This window comes from Epinephelus moara, chromosome 18, assembly GCF_006386435.1.
Source record: "Epinephelus moara isolate mb chromosome 18, YSFRI_EMoa_1.0, whole genome shotgun sequence".
Lineage (NCBI taxonomy): Eukaryota > Metazoa > Chordata > Actinopteri > Perciformes > Serranidae > Epinephelus > Epinephelus moara.
In genome coordinates, this window is record NC_065523.1 from 3,921,730 (window position 1) to 3,944,359 (window position 22,630).

General features: G+C 39.5%; 2 protein-coding genes across 4 annotated transcripts in view; one reads left to right on the forward strand and one right to left on the reverse strand.

Annotated features, from left to right (window-relative positions):
* Positions 1 to 4,655, reverse strand: part of LOC126405395 (cAMP-dependent protein kinase type I-alpha regulatory subunit-like) — a 15,341-nt gene extending 10,686 nt beyond the window's left edge. The window contains exons 1-6 of one of the 3 annotated variants that reach the window (XM_050069121.1): positions 4,500 to 4,655; positions 2,727 to 2,913; positions 2,387 to 2,554; positions 1,222 to 1,313; positions 1,078 to 1,139; positions 929 to 975 (exon numbers count right to left, since the gene is read on the reverse strand). In XM_050069121.1, coding sequence (XP_049925078.1) covers positions 929 to 975; positions 1,078 to 1,139; positions 1,222 to 1,313; positions 2,387 to 2,554; positions 2,727 to 2,900 — 543 coding nt within the window. In that variant the 5' untranslated portion in view covers positions 2,901 to 2,913; positions 4,500 to 4,655. Of the gene's footprint in view, positions 1 to 928; positions 976 to 1,077; positions 1,140 to 1,221; positions 1,314 to 2,386; positions 2,558 to 2,726; positions 2,914 to 4,329; positions 4,456 to 4,499 lie in introns of those variants that run through there. The other 2 variants (XM_050069119.1, XM_050069120.1) reach the window with 2 other exon arrangements.
* Positions 4,656 to 7,294: 2,639 nt separating this feature from the next.
* Positions 7,295 to 22,148, forward strand: zgc:86896 (uncharacterized protein LOC415190 homolog). Its single transcript, XM_050069123.1, has 10 exons — positions 7,295 to 7,429; positions 8,176 to 8,306; positions 12,413 to 12,517; positions 13,375 to 13,597; positions 14,753 to 14,860; positions 15,819 to 16,025; positions 16,733 to 16,808; positions 18,315 to 18,505; positions 19,948 to 20,038; positions 21,919 to 22,148. The coding sequence occupies exons 2-10, from the start codon at positions 8,243 to 8,245 to the stop codon at positions 21,922 to 21,924; spliced, it is 1,071 nt and encodes a 356-aa protein (XP_049925080.1). The 5' UTR covers positions 7,295 to 7,429; positions 8,176 to 8,242; the 3' UTR covers positions 21,925 to 22,148.
* Positions 22,149 to 22,630: the final 482 nt, after the last annotated feature.

Genomic DNA, 22,630 nt, shown 5'->3' on the forward strand with positions numbered 1-22,630 from the left:
TTACATCCATTATCGTTGTCAGTAATGCCTGCTACGGAGCATGCCGCCGGCTCTTGCGTTGTTTTAGAGATGCAAACTGTTAAAGCCAGTCAACCGATTGCTAGTCTCGCGATACCCGATCCATGACTCTACAATCGATTCATCTAAGGATTCATGGCTGAAACGTATTGATCCCTAGCTCTCCTGATGATGTGAACACTGTTTGTTGTTCACAGAGTAGCATGATCAGCAACAGTTACTGGTCAGCTCTTTTGATCAGCCTTCAAACTGTTGGGTGTTCTGTTAATAATCCTTGCTTATCCCTGACTCTGACGTTGAGATAGAGAATTTATTGCATATGGGGAGATTTCATAGCAGAGGCACAAAAGGAAACACTGGCTAGCGCTTGCTAAATCAAAACAACTCAACCTAATCAGGCTAATTAGCAGTCCCAGCATGACAAATCCTCATATAAGTCAAGAAAGGTTATCATCACGCCATTGTAAGAGATTTTTACCTCAAGGCATGTGGGCAGAAAAAAAACTGAACTCATTTAACTACCTGTGACTCTGTTCTCAGAGACCCAGACCCAGACCCAGACCCCAGACCCCCGCCCGCCGCTGCCGCCGCCCCCCCCCCCCCCAATCCTGTCTTTTCAAAAACTCATTGGATCTATATGAATCTGTCAAATGACCTATATGTATTCAAAACAATGGGTTTTTTTGACAAAAGGTGACAAGTTTGCACCCCACCCCTGGTTCTTAGTAGAATTTATTCATTGTTGGTTTTAGTGGTGTTACTCTTGATAGTTATCCCTTAATGTTTCCTCTACTGAACCACTAAGGCACAACTAGCCAAAGTAGTAAAGCTAAAGATAATTTTTCAAATCTGTAATAACACCAGCTGATGTTTTCCAGGGACTGCACAAAAAACAAGAGAAACATCTTACATCCATCTCGCCCTGGTCAATAACATAGAAGTTGTCTCCCTCATCACCTGGAACAGGAGCAACAAAGAGTCCCGTGAAAGAATGAACACAAGAAAAATACAACACACACACATACATCTCCATGTAAAATGCTGTTAAAATACTGTCACCTTGTTGAATGACTGTTTCTCCGGCAATGTAGTTGACAGAAAACATGGCATCAAAAATGTCACTGGAGGGGCAGAAAAAAGAATCATTAGCTGGAAATGCATTGAAAAGGACTGTTAAACTATTCAACTGATGGGTACCATTACCTTCTCTCATTGTCATCCAAGTGGGCAAACAGCACATTCTTCTCCATGGCTTTGGCCAGGGCAGCCATGGTTTTGTAGTCTTTTGGGATGACCTTGGGTGAAAAAAAATCTTGTTAAGATTCTTGTGGTACATTTCAGTAAATATTAAGACTAGAGGTCGACTGATTAATCGGTTTGGCCGATTAATCTGCGCTGATAAGACGTTTTCCAAACTATCGTTATCAGTGAAAACAGGCTCTGATAGTTGCCGATGGTTGCAGAGTTTTTTTCCCTGCAGCGCAACAAGCTCTGTCTGTCTGTCTGTCTGTCTGTCTGTCTGTCTCTCTCTCTCTCTCTAGAGTGAGACGGCAGGTGGAGCTTGTGTAGATGCTGCAGGGGAAAGGAGGCGAGATGAGTCCACCTGGAGATAAGCGGTAAACGTGATTCTAAGTGCAATAAAACCTTCACGAGTTAAAATGCCAAAAAACATAACATCCTTGTCGGAGGTAATAAGTACCACTTGTTCAACAAGCACAAATGTGCAACATATTTCAGCATAAACAGCGATATTTCCCTGTGCATGTTTTTTTATGACCAGTGACTACAGCATGCTTGTTAAGTAAACAAACAGCTTGTTCAGAACACGCTAAAATGAAAGCTGTCTGTGTGCAGTCTGTTTATCTTAGTTAGCCACAAAGCTTAAAATTTGGCAAATTCTTGTAAACTTCAGCTGCTGGCTGAGACAAACCACCCCCTCCCTCCTCTCTCTACCTGCAGGCAGTGGCAGCTGCTTGAAGTAGTTTGAAAGTAGTCAGAAATATTTATTTTGACAGTTAAGATTTGTTTCCAGATATTGATTTTATATCAGTGTTTCCCCTATACGCAATTAGCAGCGGCGCACCACTAGACAGACAGCTTGTATGTCTAGCCTTTATGTAATTTTAGTAATGTTATGTTGTATATGACATCATCAACCCTAGATTTACCCTCTGTAGTGTCCAGTATGTCAGATCAGAGTCCTGCACTGGTTCTAGTACCTGTGGGTACCGAATAAGTAACCCGCACAAAGCTGTGTATCGGGTTAAAAAAAAAAAGAAAAAAAGATATGCAGTTAAAAAAAAAAAGAAAAAAAGATATGCAGTTAAAAAAAAAAAGAAAAACATGGAAACAAGGTACCACCACAGACCTTTCTAACGTAGGAGGCAGCATCTTCCTCAGTGTACACCTCAGCACTGATGGCTCCTCTCCGGCTTCGACCCGTCATCACAGGGTTTATGGGTGGAGAAACTTCATCCTCACGGGAGTCTGACCGCGAGCTAGATTTACGATGCGAAGCCATCTGCTGGACCTCTTCCTGCTGGGCAACAGGTACACAACACCAGAAAGCCTGAATTCTCAGAAACTTTAGTAATGATGGGCCAATCAACCTAGATTAATAATTATTGTTATATTTCATATTCACAGTAAATCAGGTTTGCACATAGCACCAGTATCAAAGAGATGCTGTCACAGTTGTCAGCATTCACCTTTTCCAGTCTTTCGAAGTAGTCTCTGAGAAAGGCCATGGGCCGCTCAGGCTGGGCTGTGCACAGCTGGATAATGCAGTTCTTGAGCAGTTGCTGGATGTTGTGTTTCTGAACATATTGCTCACACTCTCTGAGGCTCCGCTCCTCCTCGCTGCTTGCACTGCTTGATGCCATCTTTGTCTAGCAACTTTAAAGGAGATGAAAAGGAAACACACTGATGAATTAGGACACTGTCTCCTGCCATCCTAAACTGGCATGCAACTGCAGTGAAATTTTACCGATGGACTTGAGTGGTTTACCAACTGAAATTTACAAATAGCATGCCAAGTATGAAGAGGACAAATCCACAGCCCTTTCTCACTTTTCATTCTCATTAATATAAGATAAGATAAGATAAGATAAGATAAGATGAGATAAGATGAGATAAGATACACCTTTATTGATCCCATAATTGAGAAATTCCAGTGTTACAGCAGTCAAGGAAAAAGAGTCAGATTAAAGATTTCAAAATTAGACTTAAAAAACTTAAATAGCTAGGCATGCAAATAAGTACAAAAATCCAAGAGTCGGCGATAAATAACAATAACAATAATAATAATAATAATGAAAATAATAGGAAGTGGATAATAATGAGCAGCAGTGAATGAAAATGAGCAGTGGATAAAGGGAGCACATCTAGTGCAAGTGATTGTATGTGCAAAACAGCAGACAGTTGTGGTGTCCATAAAGTGTATCTAACAGATAATGTCACATAACAGGATTTCAAAGCTTCTCTGAGTCCCTTTAGCCTTTCATATGAGGAACAAGCAATACTCCATTTAATGTGAAAACTATGTCAATGTTTGACTTTGATTCACACATTGAAGAATGTTAAGAAGATTCCAAATCATTTAATATTTCTACCACAATTCTATATTGCTCAAATATTTATGCCATAGTTTTATATTTTTATCTTTGCTAAGTCCCACCTACTGTGTATTTCTAATGGCTAACTAGCCTGTCAATTAATCCTTCAAAGCAGATGTAAATTAAACACCTTTTTTGGAGGGGCTCTGTAGACATTCCGTAGTCTCATTTAGGTGTGTATAAATTCAAATATAAGGAAACTGTCAGGACGACTCCCCTCCTCTGCAGGAGATTGGGATTAAGGTTAAACGTTATGATCGGTTCAATTTACCAAAGTAAGGTAAGCTAGGGTGAACTTTAATGTCCCTAATTTCACATTCTGAGTGAATAACTACTACTAGCATTCGTGAGGTTAGGCAAACTTGTTAAAATGTTATTCCCCTTACATGTGACTTAATCTGAAGTTTGAGAAATGACAGAATTACTTACTTTACGTTAGTAAAAAAAAAAGCAGGTATCTCTAACGTTACATGGTTAGTTACTGTATGGTTACAGTAACTTAACGGTTAGCTAACTAGTTGAGTAGATAAATGTAACGTGCTAAATTTTTGTTAGTTAACAAGAGTGCGTAGCTGCCAGTTGTTAGCTTTAAATTAAACGCGAGTCAGTGGGAAGCTAATGAAAATCTACTGTCTTAACACCAGAGGATTTACGAATGATGATTAAGGGATTAGCCAAACTGAATAACGTTACCAACCACTTAAACTAGCTGAGCGAGCTAACTGTTAGCACCCACAGTTCCGTATCAAACAATGATGAAAACACACTCTTGCAGACAGCAACAAGAAGTGACAGGCTTTGAACGAATGCATCCGCAAGAAAGCGACAACTAACTATACACGTTACAAACAACAAGAAAATACTCACCGAGTATGAAATGATATTGTTTTTCCTTCTTGACAGCAGAGGACCACCACTTCCGCCTTTATTTTTCACAATAAAAGTGTCCCCTCTCTTAAAAAATAATTTACACTATTAAGAAACGTCTAAATATTAAACGTCAAATTGCATACAGAAATAGGGTGAACACTTTCTGATAATTTACTTTTTGCGTCATTTTAATTACTTTAATTACTGTGTTAATAAGCTTAGCCCTTCATATGTTACTATTCTACTGTAATAGTTTAATACGGAGCCCCTTAAAGGTCAATTCGGGAGATTTTTTTGGACTGACGTCCCCTCGCAATAGTTGTGCATTCCCTTGCAATAACGTTTTGGATTCCCATGAGCCACCATTGTCACTTCCTCTTAGATGCCCGCATTGATCGGTGACCAATGTAAACTTGTCTAAAGCTGTCGAAGTCTCCTTTTAAACTGTAACTGTTAGTGTACTGTAGATGTGTCCGGGGTCCTTCGCCTGTGGAACAAGTAACGTGACCACTAACTTGTCCCCAAACGAACGCATGTTTCTGTTAGGCCTATGCGTTTCACTAACGTTCTATATGTATTATGAAGAATGTCAGACTGGCCAATCAGTGGCAGAGCTGGGCCCGGAGTCACAAATAGCACCTTTCGACTGACACAGGGGGGGCTAGACTGGGCCTATGAAATGCCCACCTCCTGCCCCTGCTTTGGTGCTGGGTCTGTGCCTGGTAGATCAGTTTTTGCCCAGTCAGGACCACATTACGCTTATGAAGAATTATTTGTGTGGGTGTATGTATTGTATATGTGTTGTATGTATATACAGTATATTGTTTGGGGTAATAAGTTAACATGCTAATGGTCAGTCTGAATTAGTGGCCAGAGGGAGGCTTAGCCATGACCACGAGACCCCCAGTTATGTATATGTGTACCGTGTGTTGTACACATATACAATACATAACTGTGTGTTGCTTTATGTTGTGTATGTTATTTGTCGTAATTAAAAAAAAAATCCACACACATGGACCAATCCTTGGCCTTCTTGGGATCACTTTCATCACATCTGGCTTTGCAAATATTGAATATGTCCCGGCCATCTAAGCTTTACCCTCCATATCTCTTGATATTTTGTATTGATTGTTTGTATTGGTTTGTTGGTCTTGGAATAACATTTGGTGAATAAGTATGTAGTGTGTGTGTGTGTGTGTGTGTGTGTATGTGTGTGTGTGTGGGGGGGGGGGGGTGGGGGTGTGTTTATGGCAGGCTTTGTTTGTTTTTGAGGCAATACATGAAAACTGTTCATCACTGGTTAGGTTTTAAGTAATCTCTCACGACAGATTCTACAATTTACATAAAGGAAGAATTTTTTTTTTTTTTTTTTTTTTGTTTACCGATGGATTTCCAGATTGGGTTTTAAGTAAATCCTTGTTGAAATATCTAGCTAGCTAGCTACATTTATGAGGGACACATAACAAGGGAGTGCAATTCCCCCATTAAAGTGAATTGATCGGCTGTCCCACTTTGCCAGTAACACACTGTCTCACTTTAACAATATGCTACTAGAAACTGAGACTGTGTCAAAATTGCATTTTTAAAAAAGAAGATTAATATGAACGTGGTAATTTGAATTCTGATTCACCATTACATCCCGTAACAAAATATATAACAATTACAAGCCATCCATTGTTTTACTTTTTTTTTTTAACCTTAACATTATTTAAAGCTATTTCATTTTACTTTCCACCGATTCACTGCAAGATTTCTAAATAATAGGGATGCACGATATTGGATTTTTTGCCGACATCCGATATGCCGATATATAACAACTTATTTGGCCAAAAATCGATATTGATATTGATATATCCTCTTTTTTCCCTAGCTAATTTTAGTGATCATCAAGTCTCTTCTGTAGTAGAATTGACATCATATTATACATGCATACTCTTATTGTGATGGACCACCAGCAGATGGAGACATGAAATAGAATGCTTTTCAGTGTATGTAATATTAATTCATTTTGCCAAATAAGGAATAGCGTGTTAGCCAATTCCAATATTTCATAAAGCCAGTATCAGCCGATACTGATGAGGTGCCAATATTATCATGCATCCCTGAATATGGGGTGCCACACCCCTGGAAGTGATGTCATATCCACAGAACCACAATGTTGATTTTAGGTAATGGGAGTATAACAGATAAAAATGATAAAGCTTAAATGTCCCACGTAAACCATTGTCCCATTTAACCAGTGTTCACCCCACTGTAGAATCATGGCAGGCCTACGATTTTAGTCACAGTGTACTGTATACAAATTTCTCCTTTAAGTTCACAACTTTTTGTGTTAGACTATTTCTAACTTTTTGTCTGTGTGTTGTGTTCTTTTCTGTTCGTTAAGTCAGGAAGACGATCAATCATTAACTGACAGTTATTTTGATTATTGACTGTTTCAATCAATTTTCAAACAGAAATACCAAGCATCTGCTGTTTCCAGTTTTTCACGTTTTAATATCATTGTAAATTGAATGTCTTTGAGTTTGGATGGTTGGTTTGACATAAAAAAGCTATATTATATTGGGCATTTGTCACTACTTGGTGACCTTTTTATTGAGAAAATTGTCTCTATATACACACGACATGCACACACATCTAAAGGCAGTTGTTTTGTATGTATTGGTGTTTTTATATCACCTATGTCTCTACCAACTAGAGATTGTGGTGGTTTATCCCTACAAAACTCCTCTAGAGAAGATGCTTGCTCAGCAGCTAAACAGACACACCCACCTTTCTTTCACTCCCCTCAGTCATACCACAGTCACTTCCTTCTTCTACTCAGACTACATAGCTCTATTCGTGTCGACTGCCCAGAGTCCACGAATACAGCCTCAAACCTCAAACCACTACCACAAATTCAACCTGACTACATATACACAGCAAAGGTAAGTAATGACCTCAGCTCTCTTTGTTTTTATCATGGCTCATCAGCTTACTCAGTTTTTGATCACTTGTAAAACTTGTTAATGCTTTCCATCTGGACCATACAGCTATTAAGAAAAAGTATTATTCCATTACAAACATTCCAATCTCGCACTGTGTGTTTGATAAGGCAGGGCAAGGACAAATACAAACCCAAAAGTAACACTTGGAATGTACTTCTATGTACCAGTCTGAGGCTCAAAACCTCTCAACTTGTGAGAAACTGACTGTAACAAACTGATCTTTGATGTTTGTTTCTTCCACTCAGGATCAGGTTACTGTTACAATGCAGAGAAGAAAGGCGTAACAGTTTAAGTGTGTTTGCATAGTGTGCACCACACCTGGTAAAGGTGTTGTGTTATCTCACAGTAATTTCTCACATAGCTAACAGTGAGTTGAGGGAGAATTGTTGCAGACTGTAAACTCATACATGCATTGTGTAAGTTTGCCCATAAATAGGATGTTCCCACTTTCTAAGGACCAAATTTCCAAGTATGCATCACAATAAATAACATCAACCTGGTGTTAGTTTAACGCAGGGTTTTATAATTAATTAGGAGTATGAGAGTCTAATACCACTTACTTATATATATATATATACATTGTTTTTCAATCCAAATACAACAAATGAGCTGTGCGCTGTAAAACTCATGTTTCTCTACCAAATGTTTCCCTGTCCTCCTCCCTGATCTTACCCCTGGACCTGCAGCAACACATCTGCAAACCAGAGCTAACAGCAGCTACATTCCAGCAGCCTCTCCTGCCTCTGCTCAGACATGTCGCTGTACAGTTTTGGCCTGGAGCCACTCTCCTGCCACACCTGGAACAAAGACAGAACCCGTAGGTGAAACAGCACACACAGAGTAACACATACATAATTATGTACGCCTGTGTGCAGTACTGCGTATTCTTTCTCCATAACTTGTTCAGTACAGGGTGGGGCCATGCTTGCAGTGTAGACTCCTGATACATTTTCTCCCTTCTCTGATTGCATTAATGTTGTTGCCTGGAGAACCGCAGGGAATATGATTAGCAATACAGGAAATGGATTCAAAGAGCTTTACTGCATGCGTCTGACTGCACACTAGTTGCAGGATGTCTGTTGCTGTTTTTGTACTCGGCATTTGATTTATTGGGTGCATTTACATGGACATGAATAACCCTTTTATAAGGCTTATCCCGGTTATGATCATATTCCAGATATGGTGTTTACATTAGCACAGAGAAATCAGGTTATTCATATTATTCATCATTCATATTTTTCATTGAACTTGAAAATTACTAGTAACCTTGTTACTGATTACTGCAGTCTATTTGTGCAAGTCTCTGTGATGTTTACAAAAACAAACTGGTATTGTACTGATATGTGTTTTCCCATCGAATAGTGTTTCCCTCCTGTCAATGTGTAGCGCTCCCCTCGATGGTAAGGGTTACATATCAACACAACACCAACAATGGGAGATGAGTGTGACAGGAAATATTAAACGTTACACTGTACATTTACTACCACCTGACAACTGATCATTTCTTTACTGCGGCAATCACCAACAGCTGTCTGCTCTGAGCGCATCCACCATCTCTCTCTTTCAATCTCCCTCTCAACCTCACACACACACACACACACACAGACACCCACACACACACACACACACACACACACACTACATACTTATTCACCAAATGTTATTCCTTACAGCAGCTATGCTACTCTTATTATAATGTCCTCCACTTTGACCAGTGTCAGCCTGTCACTGTCACTCAGTGCATTTACATGACATTAGAGAAAATCAGTTTATTGTCAGTCCGACTAAAATCGAACTTTTAAAATATGTTACACTAAAACATGTTAGTCCAACTGAAATAGTACTAAATCAGATTTCTCAAAGTCAGACTAACACACCCAGATAATATGGTTGGTAGTGGAATTCCTTCTGCATTTATACAGCCAATCGGACCCAAACTGGCGTAGGTGCTCTGTGCATGCTCCACAGTTTCCGCCCTGGGCTTTGACCCAGAAGTTGAATAGCATAACAGAAGAAGAAGCCGGTAACAATATGGCAAAATCTACATCCGGAGCTGCGCATTTTTGGACGGATGAAATGTACAGAGCTGTAAAGTTGTCCACCATGGTAATAGTTTGCCACTAGCTAACATAGCTAACTTGTTTGTCAGTTGTTTGGTCTGTGACGTAATAGGTCAACTGGAAAAGGTCCAATACTAGCAAGCTGAAAAGGGGCATATAGCCACCTATCGTAGCGAAGTCTGACATACTTTGGTTAATAAATCCATTCCATCCCGTGCTTGTATACTGGAACAAGGACAGTGGTCCAATTTAATGGCCTAGTTGAACTATAACCTTAGCTCCACTTAACTGTGCATGTAAATGTACTGAGTGCCACTGCCACTGCGTAGGACATTTGAGCAGTGGATGAAGATATGCAGCCTGTTTCATTACTGAAAGACAAAACTCTGTGTCTTCATCACTCCAGAATTGAGACTTGCTCCTGTCACTTTTTGTATTTATGTTACATCACTTGGCTGAAGTTGCACCTACGCAAGTAGTCAGCGGATCTCAATAAGCACAATAAAGTGTATACATGCAACAGTGTCCTTTGTTTTTTTCTTCTAGTACTCCAGATAGCATCTTCAGGTTTACAGGATACTCCAAAAACATTAACAAGATCATAAACGGGTTATACATGTCCATGTAAACAAATCATTGGTAAACACTACAGTGCAGAGGACTTGTTCTACACACTTTACACTAAGCCTTTTTATGTTTCAAGCAGGAATGGCCCCGGGGTCATTTCTGCTGTTTGCCACTAAATTAGTGTTGTCACGATACCAAAATCTTTGTTTCGGTACCAATACCAATATGAATTTCGATACTTTTCGATACTCTTCGGTACTTTTCCTAAGGAAAAGTCCTTTTGGATACAAACCTTTAGAACAATAAATAGTAGGGGTGTAACGGTACCAAAAAAATCATGGTTCGGTAAGTACCTCGGTATGGACGTCACGGTTTGGTAACTCAAATGTTCCACCAAGTTTGTGTTGTCTCGTGTTGTCTCCCTTTGCGATTCAGACTTTCTCTTGCCTTTTTTCACGTGCGCCAGCTGGGAATGTTGATACAGGTGTTGTCATACACACCACTTGCGCAATCTGTGCTCCAATAGGAGCAAGAAAGGCGTTTGTGTGCATAAATGAGTAAAATAAATTAACTAAATTAATGAATTGAATCAATTTCAAAGTACCGGTATTTTCCGAATGCAGTATAGTACCGTTTGGAATACTCTAGTACCGCGGTACTATTTTAGTACCGGTATACCGTGCAACACTACACTAAATTGTCAAAAAAATGTGAAGCTCCAGTGTGAAAACAAAAGTCACATACAATATTTTATTTTCAGTGTCAGTCAGTAAGTTTGCTGATGGATTTTGTTCCTCAACAATGTTTCTCTTTACGGGTCTAAAACCATAGCAGCTCTCTGAGGCCATACTTAAACACAGGACTGCTAGTGACAGAATGCTAACATGCACCTTATGACAGAGTTGATAAGTTGGTAAAATAGCTCCCATGTTTGCAATCTTAGTTTAGTATGTCAGCATGCATTAACCAAAAGTACAACTGAGGCTTATGGGAATGTCATTACTTTAGCAGGAAGTTGGCCATAAACCAAATTAAAATTTTGACCTGATGGTTCTAGATGTTAACTCCAAGGGTCATCAAAGTTATTTTAAGTCATCCTCTGGTGACCAAAAATGTCTGAACCAAATTTCATGGTAATCCATCCATATGCTGTTGGCGACCCCTGAACTTTTCTCTTGTGGAATCAGGACTAACTTTCCACTTGTACACAGTAAATATCAAAATCTAATGTGCTGTATATCAAATTTGCAGAGTATGTTCATGCTCCTCAGAGGATGAATCATTTCTATTTGAATGATCATGAATTAAACATACTGAACTTTAATATGTTTATTTTAGTTTGGCTTTTAACTGATTTCTTTTACTCTTTTAATTCTTATATTATATGTTATTTCAATTTCTAATGCTTTTAAATGATTTATTTTTAAATCTTTATGCATTTTATTATTATTTATCATTATTATTAGATTTCTTAATCTTCATTTATTTATTTATTATTAATATTATTTTAATCTTTAAGTCTTTATTTTTTTCTAAATCCTTACATTTTTATGCATTTTATCAATATTTTATCTCATACTTGTTTTATCTTATCATATTGCCTTTTAGTCTTTTAGTCTTTTAGTTTTTAGCTCCAGTGTTTCCTCATGGGGGGCCTCCACATGGAGGGGTGTGTCCGGTCTGCCCGTGGGGACGTCGTCCTGGAGATCCCTCAGGTCTGGAGGACTGGGAGGCGCTGCACCATGTGTGGAGTCTATCCCGGTCTGTCTGGGTTGGGGTGGTCTCTGTGGCGGTGCTCCCTTTGGCCGTAGGCTGTAACACCTCTCAGTGTGGATGAGCTCCCCATAGGTGGTTCTTTCCTCACCTGGTTCCTCAGTGCCCATGTTACTATATTGACTATATTGACTGTGTGTGTGTGTTTATATGTGGGGGTGGGAGGGGTGGGTTTTCAATATGTATGTAATATTTTTGTTGTATGTTTTTATTCTGTGAAGCACTTTGTGCTGCATTTTTAATGTATGAAAAGTGCTATACAAATAAAGTTTGATCTGATTTGATATGAACTATTGAATCATAGAAAGCAGACAAACATTATCAGTAGTTTCATTAAGATACATATTATCATGTGCATTACAACTGTAGATCATTTAGTCAGAGTCCTGAGGATGTTTTCCCACAGAGAATAAACCTCAATGTGGTAACGCATTGGCCTTTTCTCTACTACCAATGGGTTATTGTACTGCTAACATTAAGTGGTTACATTGTCTCACATTTGTGCACACATATGCCTTCACAGAGATTGCAGTGAGTCCTAACAACAATGTGGTGAACATCTATGAGAGGAAAGCCAAAGAATGGGTCAAGATCCATGAGCTGACTGAGCACAGTGGACGAATCACAGGTACTTTAACTCACAGTACATAAGCCAACAGTGACCAAAGGATAAATAGATATGTCTTGTTTAGCAGCATCACAGTGAGAAACTAAGAGACATATGAACAATGTCTCTGTCGCATTCTCGCAACCTCAGCTCCCACGTGTCCACTTCAACTTAACGATGAACTGATTAGAATTTGGTGGTCAAAGGTCACTGTGACCCAGCCATCTTCTTGTGAACGCGTTATCTCAAGAAGGCCGACAGGAAATTTCCTAAAATTTGGCACAAACGTCCACTCGGACTCAATGATGAACTGATTAGAATAAGGTGATCAAAGGTCAAGGTCATTGTGACCTTAAATGACATGTTTTTTAGCCATAATTCAATAATTCATACAGTAATTATGACAAAACCTCACACAAATGTCTAATAGGATAAAATGATGTAGTGAGTGAAGTAAGTATTATTCAAATGCAACTTCTAGGAGACAAGAGTATATATAACGTTGTATTCATGTTTAATGGGGGAAAGTTGAAAAGAGTTCAAAGCAACACCACAGAAGTGTTATAGTTCTTTGATTTTATTTGATTTGACTTGAGTTTAGGTAATCCCATTAAAGACTATCCCACCTTACTGCACAGAGTAATGATACATTAGAGTTCAAATTTAATTATTTTGCCACATGGTGGTATTAATATACACACTTTAGTACACACGTTTCTGTTTTGAATGTGCCTGAATAAATGGAACTGTTTTTGACATCCAAAGTAATATATATGATCAGAAGTAAAGGTGGAATATGCGGTATTTCCTAGTAGGTAGCGTTTCATCATTCATCATGGCTTTGACACTTAAATAGAGCCTCATAATTATGTCCACAGGCATTGACTGGGCTCCAGAGACCAACCGCATTGTCACATGTGCCTCTGACCGCAATGCCTACGTGTGGACTCTGAAAGATAATGTGTGGAAGCCCACCCTGGTCCTGGTGCGCATTAACCGTGCAGCCACCTGTGTGAAGTGGTCACCACTTGAGAACAAGTTTGCCCTGGGCAGCGGAGCTCGCATCATTTCTGTCTGCTATTTTGAGAAGGAGAACGACTGGTGAGCAGTCCATGATCAACTCAAAACTATTTGTTTTTTGTGCATGAAACATACATGAAGGCCAAGACTATTAAAATCAATGGTGGAGCAAGGGGTTATCTCATGTTCCGAAAAGTGAAACCAATGTGGAATTGCCTTAAACGGCTTATTGGCCATTCTTTCTAATGGCCAATAAGCCGATTCCACTGGTTGCAAAAATAAGTCCAATGGTATAGAAGTCAATGAGAAAATGACCCTTCCTCTTACTTACTTACTCACTAGTTCTAAGTCTTCTTCAACACAACATGGTAGTCATTTTGTAAATTATAGTCCGATTTAGACAAAAATAGAGTAGAGCGTGGTACGCTTTCAGGCGTGGTTACCTTGTGGTAGTTTGTACCCCTCACTCCACCACAGCTCCACCCTCTTGTCCAACTATGCTCACTTTTGGTTAAAAAAAATACAAGATGGCAATGGCCAAAGTGCCAAACTTTAGGCTTAAAAACAGTGATCCACAAACCAATGGATGATGTCACAGTGATTACATCCACTTCTTTTATACAGTCTATATGTCAAAGCCTATAAGATTGGTGATGTCTGTCAGTAAGTCAACAGACAAAGAGATCAGAAGTCAGACAACTATGGTAATATGCAGAAATGCACAGAAATGTGCTGCAAGTAGAAAAACACAAACACATTTTTTTTTTTACATAATATCTCTTACCGGGGCGGCACGGTGGTGTGGTGGTTAGCACTGTCGCCTCACAGCAAGAGGGTTGCCGGTTCCATCCTGGGTGTGGGAGCCCTTCTGTGCGGAGTTTGCATGTTCTCCCCGTGTCAGCGTGGGTTCTCTCCGGGCACTCCGGCTTCCCCCAAAGACATGCAGATTGGGGACTAGGTTAATTGATAACTCTAAATTGTCCCTAGGTGTGAATGTGAGCGTGAATGGTTGTTTGTCTATGTGTCAGACCTGTCCAGGGTGTACCCTGCCTCTCGCCCGATGTCAGCTGGGATAGGCTCCAGCCCCCCCGCCAGCCCCCCCGCGACCCTCAAGAGGATGAAGCGGTTAGAAGATGAATGAATGAATGAATGAATATCTCTTACCCTTTCCTGATGCCATGATATTTGCCAAGCACATTGAGTAGCAGGCTTTTTACCATTCTCTTTCCCTTTCAGGTGGCTGAGTAAGCACATCAAGAAGGCCATTCGTTCCACAGTCTTGAGTCTGGACTGGCATCCCAACAACATCCTACTGGCAGCTGGGTCTGCAGACCTCCACTGCAGGTGACACAACTACCAAAACTGAGATATTAAGGAAGGGAACCAGACTGGAGTCTTAGTTCTACAACCTATGCACGGGGCAACCTGGTCTCACTCCAAAGTCGTCGAGTACCAGAGCTTGTTCACCGTTTTCCAGCATACGACACTGACCACAAAAGCCGTCCTTTCACAATAGCAAGATATGTGGCTGGTCGCCATTATTTTTTTATCTCTTATTTTATGTTATAACAGCAGCCGACGTCATCAGGGGAAACGCGGTCTGACAACAATGGAAGTTATAAGGGTGGAAATCCCAATGTGGCAGGTGGATGGGTCCAACAACAACCAACCTTCACCTGCAAGGCTGGTGTTTGCTTCCAGCAAGATTGTAAAGCCAAACCCTGTTCTTTTTTTCTAAACCCAACCACATGCTTCAGTTGCCTAAACCCCTACACTACACCATTCCCTGCATTTCCTTTTGATGAGTGTTTTTCTCCATTGGTAATATGTGCTGAATAAACAATAAAAAGAAAAAATGTTTCTTAACACTGCTTGTGTATAAACAAAGTGTGAGCCTTTAGCAGATTTTTGTCAGTAGTGTTTGTGTCATTATGAACATAGGAAAATATTTAATAATGCTGAATACCTTTTAAAAGATTTATCAATTTAAAGCTGCATTAATACATTACTTTCCCCTCTTCAAGCTGCATATATGCATATTTAAAAATATTGTTAAGTTATAAAGTCATAATGGCAAACTTGTTGTCAAACAGTTGCCTTTTTTACGCATCTAGTCAACACAGAGCAACATTAACATTTATCTGGAGTTGATATATATTGATATTGATTAGTGCAGCTTTAGTTATATGGCTTAAATTATATAATTTATATATCTATATCTTTATATCTATATATTTAATAATATCTTTGTCATCTGGGTCCCGATGCTGATTGACTATAACAGAACTTCTGTGCTTCTCAGGGTTTTCTCAGCTTACATCAAGGACATCGAGGAGAAGCCTGGACCCACTGCCTGGGGGGCCAAAATGCCATTTGGGGAGGTGCTGCTGGAGCATAAGGACTGTGGAGGATGGGTGCACAATGTCTCCTTCTCTCCCAGTGGAGACCAGCTGGCCTGGGTGGCCCACAACAGCAGCATCACTGTGGCTGACGCTGCTCAGGGGAAAGAGTGAGTACATCTGCCAAGCCACTTATTCCATCAGTATGATCGGTATTAATATTAAGCTGAAACAGAGATTTAAAGTTCAGTGTGTAAGATTTAGGGTGATTTGTTGGCATCTCGCAGTGAATTGCAGATTGCAACCAGCAAAAACATCTCACACCATCTCCCCGGCTTTTACTGTGAACTGAATTATCCACAGAGGTCTCTTCCTCTCCTCCAGGTGATTTGAACCAGTAAAAACATTGAATAATGTAGTTACTACAGTGGCTGACGCAAAAACGTGAAACCATGAAAATATGAAAACAAAAAAATGCAAAAACACGGATGGCTGTATCTAGAGCCAGTGTTTGGTTTGTCCTTTGTGGGCTACTGTGGAAACATGCCGGTGCAACATAGCAATCTCCGTAGATGAGAACATATGTAGATTAAACAGCTTATTCTAAGGAAACAAAAATACAATGATTCTTATTTTCAGGTCAGTCATACACTAAATAAAACATACTTACTATATCATATTCTATTTCTGCCAATAAATCCCTCTAAATCCTACACACTGGAGCTTTAAGTAAATAATTAATTTTTTAATGAAGTGGATCAGTGTGTGTCACCAGGCAAGCAGCACTTCATGGCTCCAGTACTTGAACATAAATTAATTTGATGTCATGGCTGTTGATAACATATCACTGCCATCTTTCTGACCTCTGTTCATCCAGGGTAACCCAGCTGACCACTGACCATCTGCCACTTCTGAGTGTGCTCTATGTCAGCCCCACTGAGATTGTTGCTGCGGTAACTATCACCTGCTCTGTGTGTGTGTGCGTGTGTGTGTGTGTGTGTGTGTGTGTGTGTGTGTGTGTGTATATATATATATATATATGTACAAAAGATCAAATGATTATGTACAATGTGAACAGATTTCCTTCATAATGATGAACCCTGGAGAGAAATGTCACCACCTCTGCAGGTCTCCTCAATTCTACAGAACTTTGGAGCATCTTTTTGCATAGTTTCCAGGAGCAGCAGCAGCAGCAGCAGCAGCAGCAACTGTTTTCAGTAAAACGCTCTGATGAATGCACTGTACACTACCTGCTCAGCATCAAACTGCAGACAGACCGTCTGAGATCCCATTGGTTTATGCACTGTGTAATAATGTTAACCCCTTAAACATTTTCTGGATAGGTTTTTGTTGGGTGGAGTGGGCACTCACTGGGCCTCATTCACAGAACTTGCAGAACACTGAACACGGCAATGTGGATATTTGTGCTGGATCCCGGTGCAAAGTTATCATTCGGAATATTTGCATGTGGATATTCTCTTTTCCCGTGACACATTTTTGCATCACACTGTTGAGAAACGTGGTTACTGGTTTTATGTCTTATAATATTTAGGAGGGAGAAAGGCCACTGATTTAAATCATAGCCTAGGAAAGAAAATGCTGTGTTATAACACTAGGCTACAACCCTTTTCTTTTTTCACCTCTGATTTCCGGTACTAGCTCATAGTAACCTTATTCTTGTGCCCTACTCTCTCTCTGTTTATCATAAGATCCCCGTGGTCCCTCCACCTCTGCTAAGAGACTACTGCTGCAGGACTGTGAGGTCCACTCCTGTGAGGTCCAGATGTTAGTGGCTGCTGCTGTGTTTGCTCATGCTAACCCAGTACCGTCAATGTTAAACTGACAGCGCTGTGTCTAACCTGTGTAACAGCAACAATGCTGACTTCAACCAGCAAAACTTGAGCCAACATTCACCCTGGTCTTGCTCCTCCTTTTGTCACTGAGCACTTGGAATTGGTACCCGGGTGAAGCAGGGCACTTCAAACTCTGTCATTTTTCTTTTTTTTCCCACACTAACTGAACTTGTCAAGATTTTTGATCACTGATAACAGAGAGATACAGTGCGATACCAGTGACTTTATACTAGTGGCTCATAAGCCTTGTTGGAAGCGGTAACCAAACATCAGACATCTTATACAAAGATTTGACAAAACATTCATTTTTGACCTATCAGTTTTTTTAATGATTAATTTACAATCATATTATTTTTTGTAAAGAAAATTAATACTTTTATCCTGCACCTTTCTAAAAGCTCTATAAATATATTTTTCTTTAAATATTCCTCTACAAGAAAATGTTGTAAATAAGACCTTTAATCAACACCTCAAAGTTTAACTCTTGCAGTAACTTGGGATGTCAAGTTGCACAATGCAACTCGAAGGCCCTGAGCACCATCATAATTTGAACTTGAATAATGATATGATTATTTGTACTTACATCCACACTCTCTTTTCTGTCAGGGTCATGACTGTTGCCCCTACCAGTTCACCTATAAAGGTCCAAGTGCTCTGGAGTTTGTGAAGAAGCTGGACATCCCCAAGCAGACCTCCAAAGGCAGCATGTCAGCCATGCAACACTTCCGCAACCTGGACAAGAAAGCCACTGAGGAGGACAGCAACGAGCTAGACACCCTTCACCAGAACAGCATCACGTAAGAGCTACTGCTGTTTCCATTTAAAGTAGCATCATAACCTCTACCAAGGAAGTTATGAACTAAAGAACAAGTGGAAAGTTTTTGTCAATCTGGACCCAATAGCAGCACTATGTGGTCACTTTGTGGTTTGGTTCATATCTACTAAACCATCCACTTTAAACGCCCACACAAACCAAATCAACATCAAAGAACTAGTGACGATGAAGTCTGACTGTTGTATCGCCTAACGTCACCTGTGTCTCATCCAAAAAGTTGCGCTTCAACACACTGCAAAGACTACAGTCAAGCCAACTTGAACATGCGCTGTGCGTATGTGTAAAAGAAAAAAAAAACTCTCCATGGCAGCAGGCAGCGGTGGTCTGTATTCATCATTAATAAAGAGAAACCAACAGGACAGATTCAAGACGCTAGTTAGCCAGTTAGCACATTAACAATGAAACCTGTCATTGAAAGAACAAAGGGTATTTACTGTGTGCTTGCGAACAATAACAAAAACAAGTGCAAGCCATTTCTGCTTGAGAGCTCAATGACATTTATTTTTACATAATATACCAAGTTTGTTCCAATCTCATGCCTTCTAGACTTTAGTCATTTGTTTGCTTTCCTCACTTTTGTGTCTTTTTTGTGCGCTGAGCTGAACTTCAAATCAGAGGGATTTTACTTACTCGTGGCCTCCGCCGCCTTTAACGTTGATTCACCATGCTGAATTGGCCAAAAAAAAACCCCACTGCCAACAAGGGCAAACTAGTGCCAGTGCGGGACAACCACAAAATTAGGGCAACAGACACTCACTGATGGGCCAACATTGACCAATGGCTGACCATTTCCTTGGTGTATCATAGCCCTAAAAGTGAAATTCCAGATTTTCTGCCAACTACATTTTCTTTTCTTCTTTTTTGAAAAATAGATTTCACTGCTCAAATAGATTTCAAATCCCAAATTTGATATGACATATTTGGATGAGCCCAAAAAAGTAGTTCATTTGTTTAGTTAAGGGAGCTGTATATAACATTTAGAGCATTAATACAGCAGCCACAAATATGACTTTTGACATTTTGCACAGCATCCATAATATTCCCAGGCAGGATGTGAGAACTGTCCAAAAACATCAGTCAGTCAGCATGATTGTCTTGTTTTATGTTTGTGTTGTGTATTGTGATGCAGATCTGGACCCACTTGTAAATAAGATCATTTCGATGGAGTTTTTTTATTTAAACTGCTCTGTAACTGCTTGTGTGGCCTTATTTGAGGTGTGTGCTCTCTATCAATGCTATGTACTTACCCCAGCTGTGCATATGTATCTTGTTGCTGTGCATGTGAAGCTGTTGGTGAACTCTGAGTGTCTCCAGAAATTATGTTTTTTGTTGTTTTTATTATTAACAACAATGTCAAACCTCTACAGATTAGCTTTTATTTTACGCTCATGTGTTGCCCTGCAGACAGCTGTGTATTGTATCTGGAGAGAGAGCCAAAGTGGAGAAGTACAGCAGTGTGGGTCTGGATGGAGCCATGGTGATCTGGGATTTTAAGGTACATGTGTAACTGTCTGTCTTCAATACAAATGTGAAGTAGACTGACTGTAGGGATTATTAGGGCCTAAGCACAGACCGCAGGCGGTCGTGAAGGCGATCTTGAAACTGAAGGAATTATTATTGCTCAATTGTATTTTAATGCAATAATCATAAATGTTGAGGATTTATGGTATTTTGATTGAAGGTTATCTACTGTGACTGAAGGTGGATATTCTGCAAATAACCACATAAAATATAGTTAATTTATTCCTTTGGTGAAATCAAGTCATTTGGAAATATATTGGTAAAAGCTGAGTCAAGAATATTTTTGACAAATAATGATAATAGGTAGAAGGAGAAGAAGAATGCATTTTATTTATAGGTACCTTTCAAAGCACTCAAGGACACCTTACAAGACACAGTTACAAGCAATGTATCCAGAGATCATGAAGTCAAACAAATCAGTAATATACAGTAATAAACTAATAAAATAACTGGACAAATATCACAATTGTAAAAACTAGTAATAAAATCATCATCATTGAGTCATCATCAGTGCAAATCTGTGTGTGTGTCACCATGAGATCAAACTCAATATGGCCGCTTGAACAGGTGTGTTTTCAGATGGGATTTGAAAGTGGAAAGGGAATCAATATTGTGAGTATCTTGTGAAAGAGAGTCCCAAAGGTGGGAGGCAAAATGGCTGAAGGCTCTAGAACCCATGGTAGTCAGGCAGGCAGATTGTGATGTGAGTTGGATTGCAGAAAGGGATCTAAGAATATAAGAGTTCAGAAAGATACAAAGGGGCTTGGTTATGAAGGACCTTAAAGGGGAGAAGCAGAATCTCAAAATCTATATGATATTCAAGCAATGGAAATTGCTGAAGATCAGGAGTGATATGATCTTTGGAGGGAGTTCTAGTAATGATAAGGGCAGCTGAATCCTGGACCATTTGGAGTTCATTAAGAGACTTGAGAGGAAGACCAAAGAGGACAGTATTACAATAATTGATATGAGATATAACCAATATGTGAATGAGAAAAGCACTGATGTGTGGTGTAAGTGCCAGGTGAAGACGATTAATATTACATGATGATCTAATAGGCAGTCAGAAAGGGAAGTGGGTGGAAAAGTGGAAGTAGGCTTGGTAGATAGATAGAGCTGGATTTCATCTGCGCAAAAGTGGAGCTGTATGCGAAAATTCCTAAAAATATGGCCAAGAGGTATCGAGTAAATAATAAATAAAAAGGGGCCCAAGACAGAGCCCTGGGGAACACCACTAACAGCTGTCAAAGAGTGTCATCTGCCAAACATCTGCCAAACATATTCTTATTGTACTTAGCAGTGGTAATATTAAAAACTGCTGTTTCAAATGTCAAGAACAAAGCTCAGTGATGGAGGGAGTGTTTTGACATGAGCACACACTGTATGCCTTAAATTTATTCATGTAATTCTTATCACAGTTATGGTAATGCCATTTCAATCAATGTAAATTATTACAGATTCACACCGATTTATGGGATTTTCATATTCCCAAAACATTAATTGGGGATTTGGGTGCACTGTAATATAATCTATCAACTAGTAGTTCAGTCTAACTGTCCATACACATGCCCCACTTATAGGACAAAGTGATTTTTGAGTGATTGTTCATTGAACATTTCATGAAAAATGTAATCAAAGAGATTTATGATAGTCAAAATGTTTTACAGAGGCCTTTTCATGCTGATAACATTGTGTAGGAAGCACTGATTAAATGTTTAGTATTGCATGTCTGCACCCAGTATCAGCTATCAGCTGCAACACAAACGTATTGCTACATAATCTGCTATCTGCCTCCAAAACACCTGATCAATGCAACTGGATCAGTTCTAACATGTTTGTCCTCTTATCATGCAGCATTGAGACACCACAGATGGTCAGTCCTTGAGGCGTCAGAAGCTGAGTGGACCACCACACCCTTGTATCAAATACTCTTTTGTTGAATATAACTGCTGCCACCTAAACCCATGAAACTACTGATGTGCTTTTGAATATCTGGAAAACAATGTGAGCATATGTGGTTTGTGATATTTGTCAATAAAAAAAAACTTTTGGATAAATAAAGAGGATATTTACAGGCCAGAAAATGCAGTGTAATGACTTGTTCTTCACATTTCTGTATTGTGTAGATTTCACCTATTTCACCTACTAAATTCTGCTTCAGTGCTCTGCTAACTTGATAAAATGATTTAGTTTAGTAATGCTTATAAGTTTTAGTCACATTTTAGTCAGTTTAATCCTTCATAGTTTTAGTCTACTTTTAGACTACCCGATCAGCGGGTAATGAGTGGAGCTAGCTGCTTACAGCCACTGCTACAACTAACTAACTCCACAAATCCATTCGACAGCTCAATCATCCACAGTCAGACATGGGCGAAAATCCCATTTCATAGTTGGGGGGGACAATAAACAGTAAAATTTTAGAGAATAATTCCAGGGGGGGACAAGGAAAAAAAGTTGTAGCCTGTCTTTTATACAGCATCTTTTACCGCAATTTGACGCTTTAATCTTCTCTCTATCTCTCCAACAGGCAGAGTGAATGTCTATACTAACTAAACTAAAACTAAAA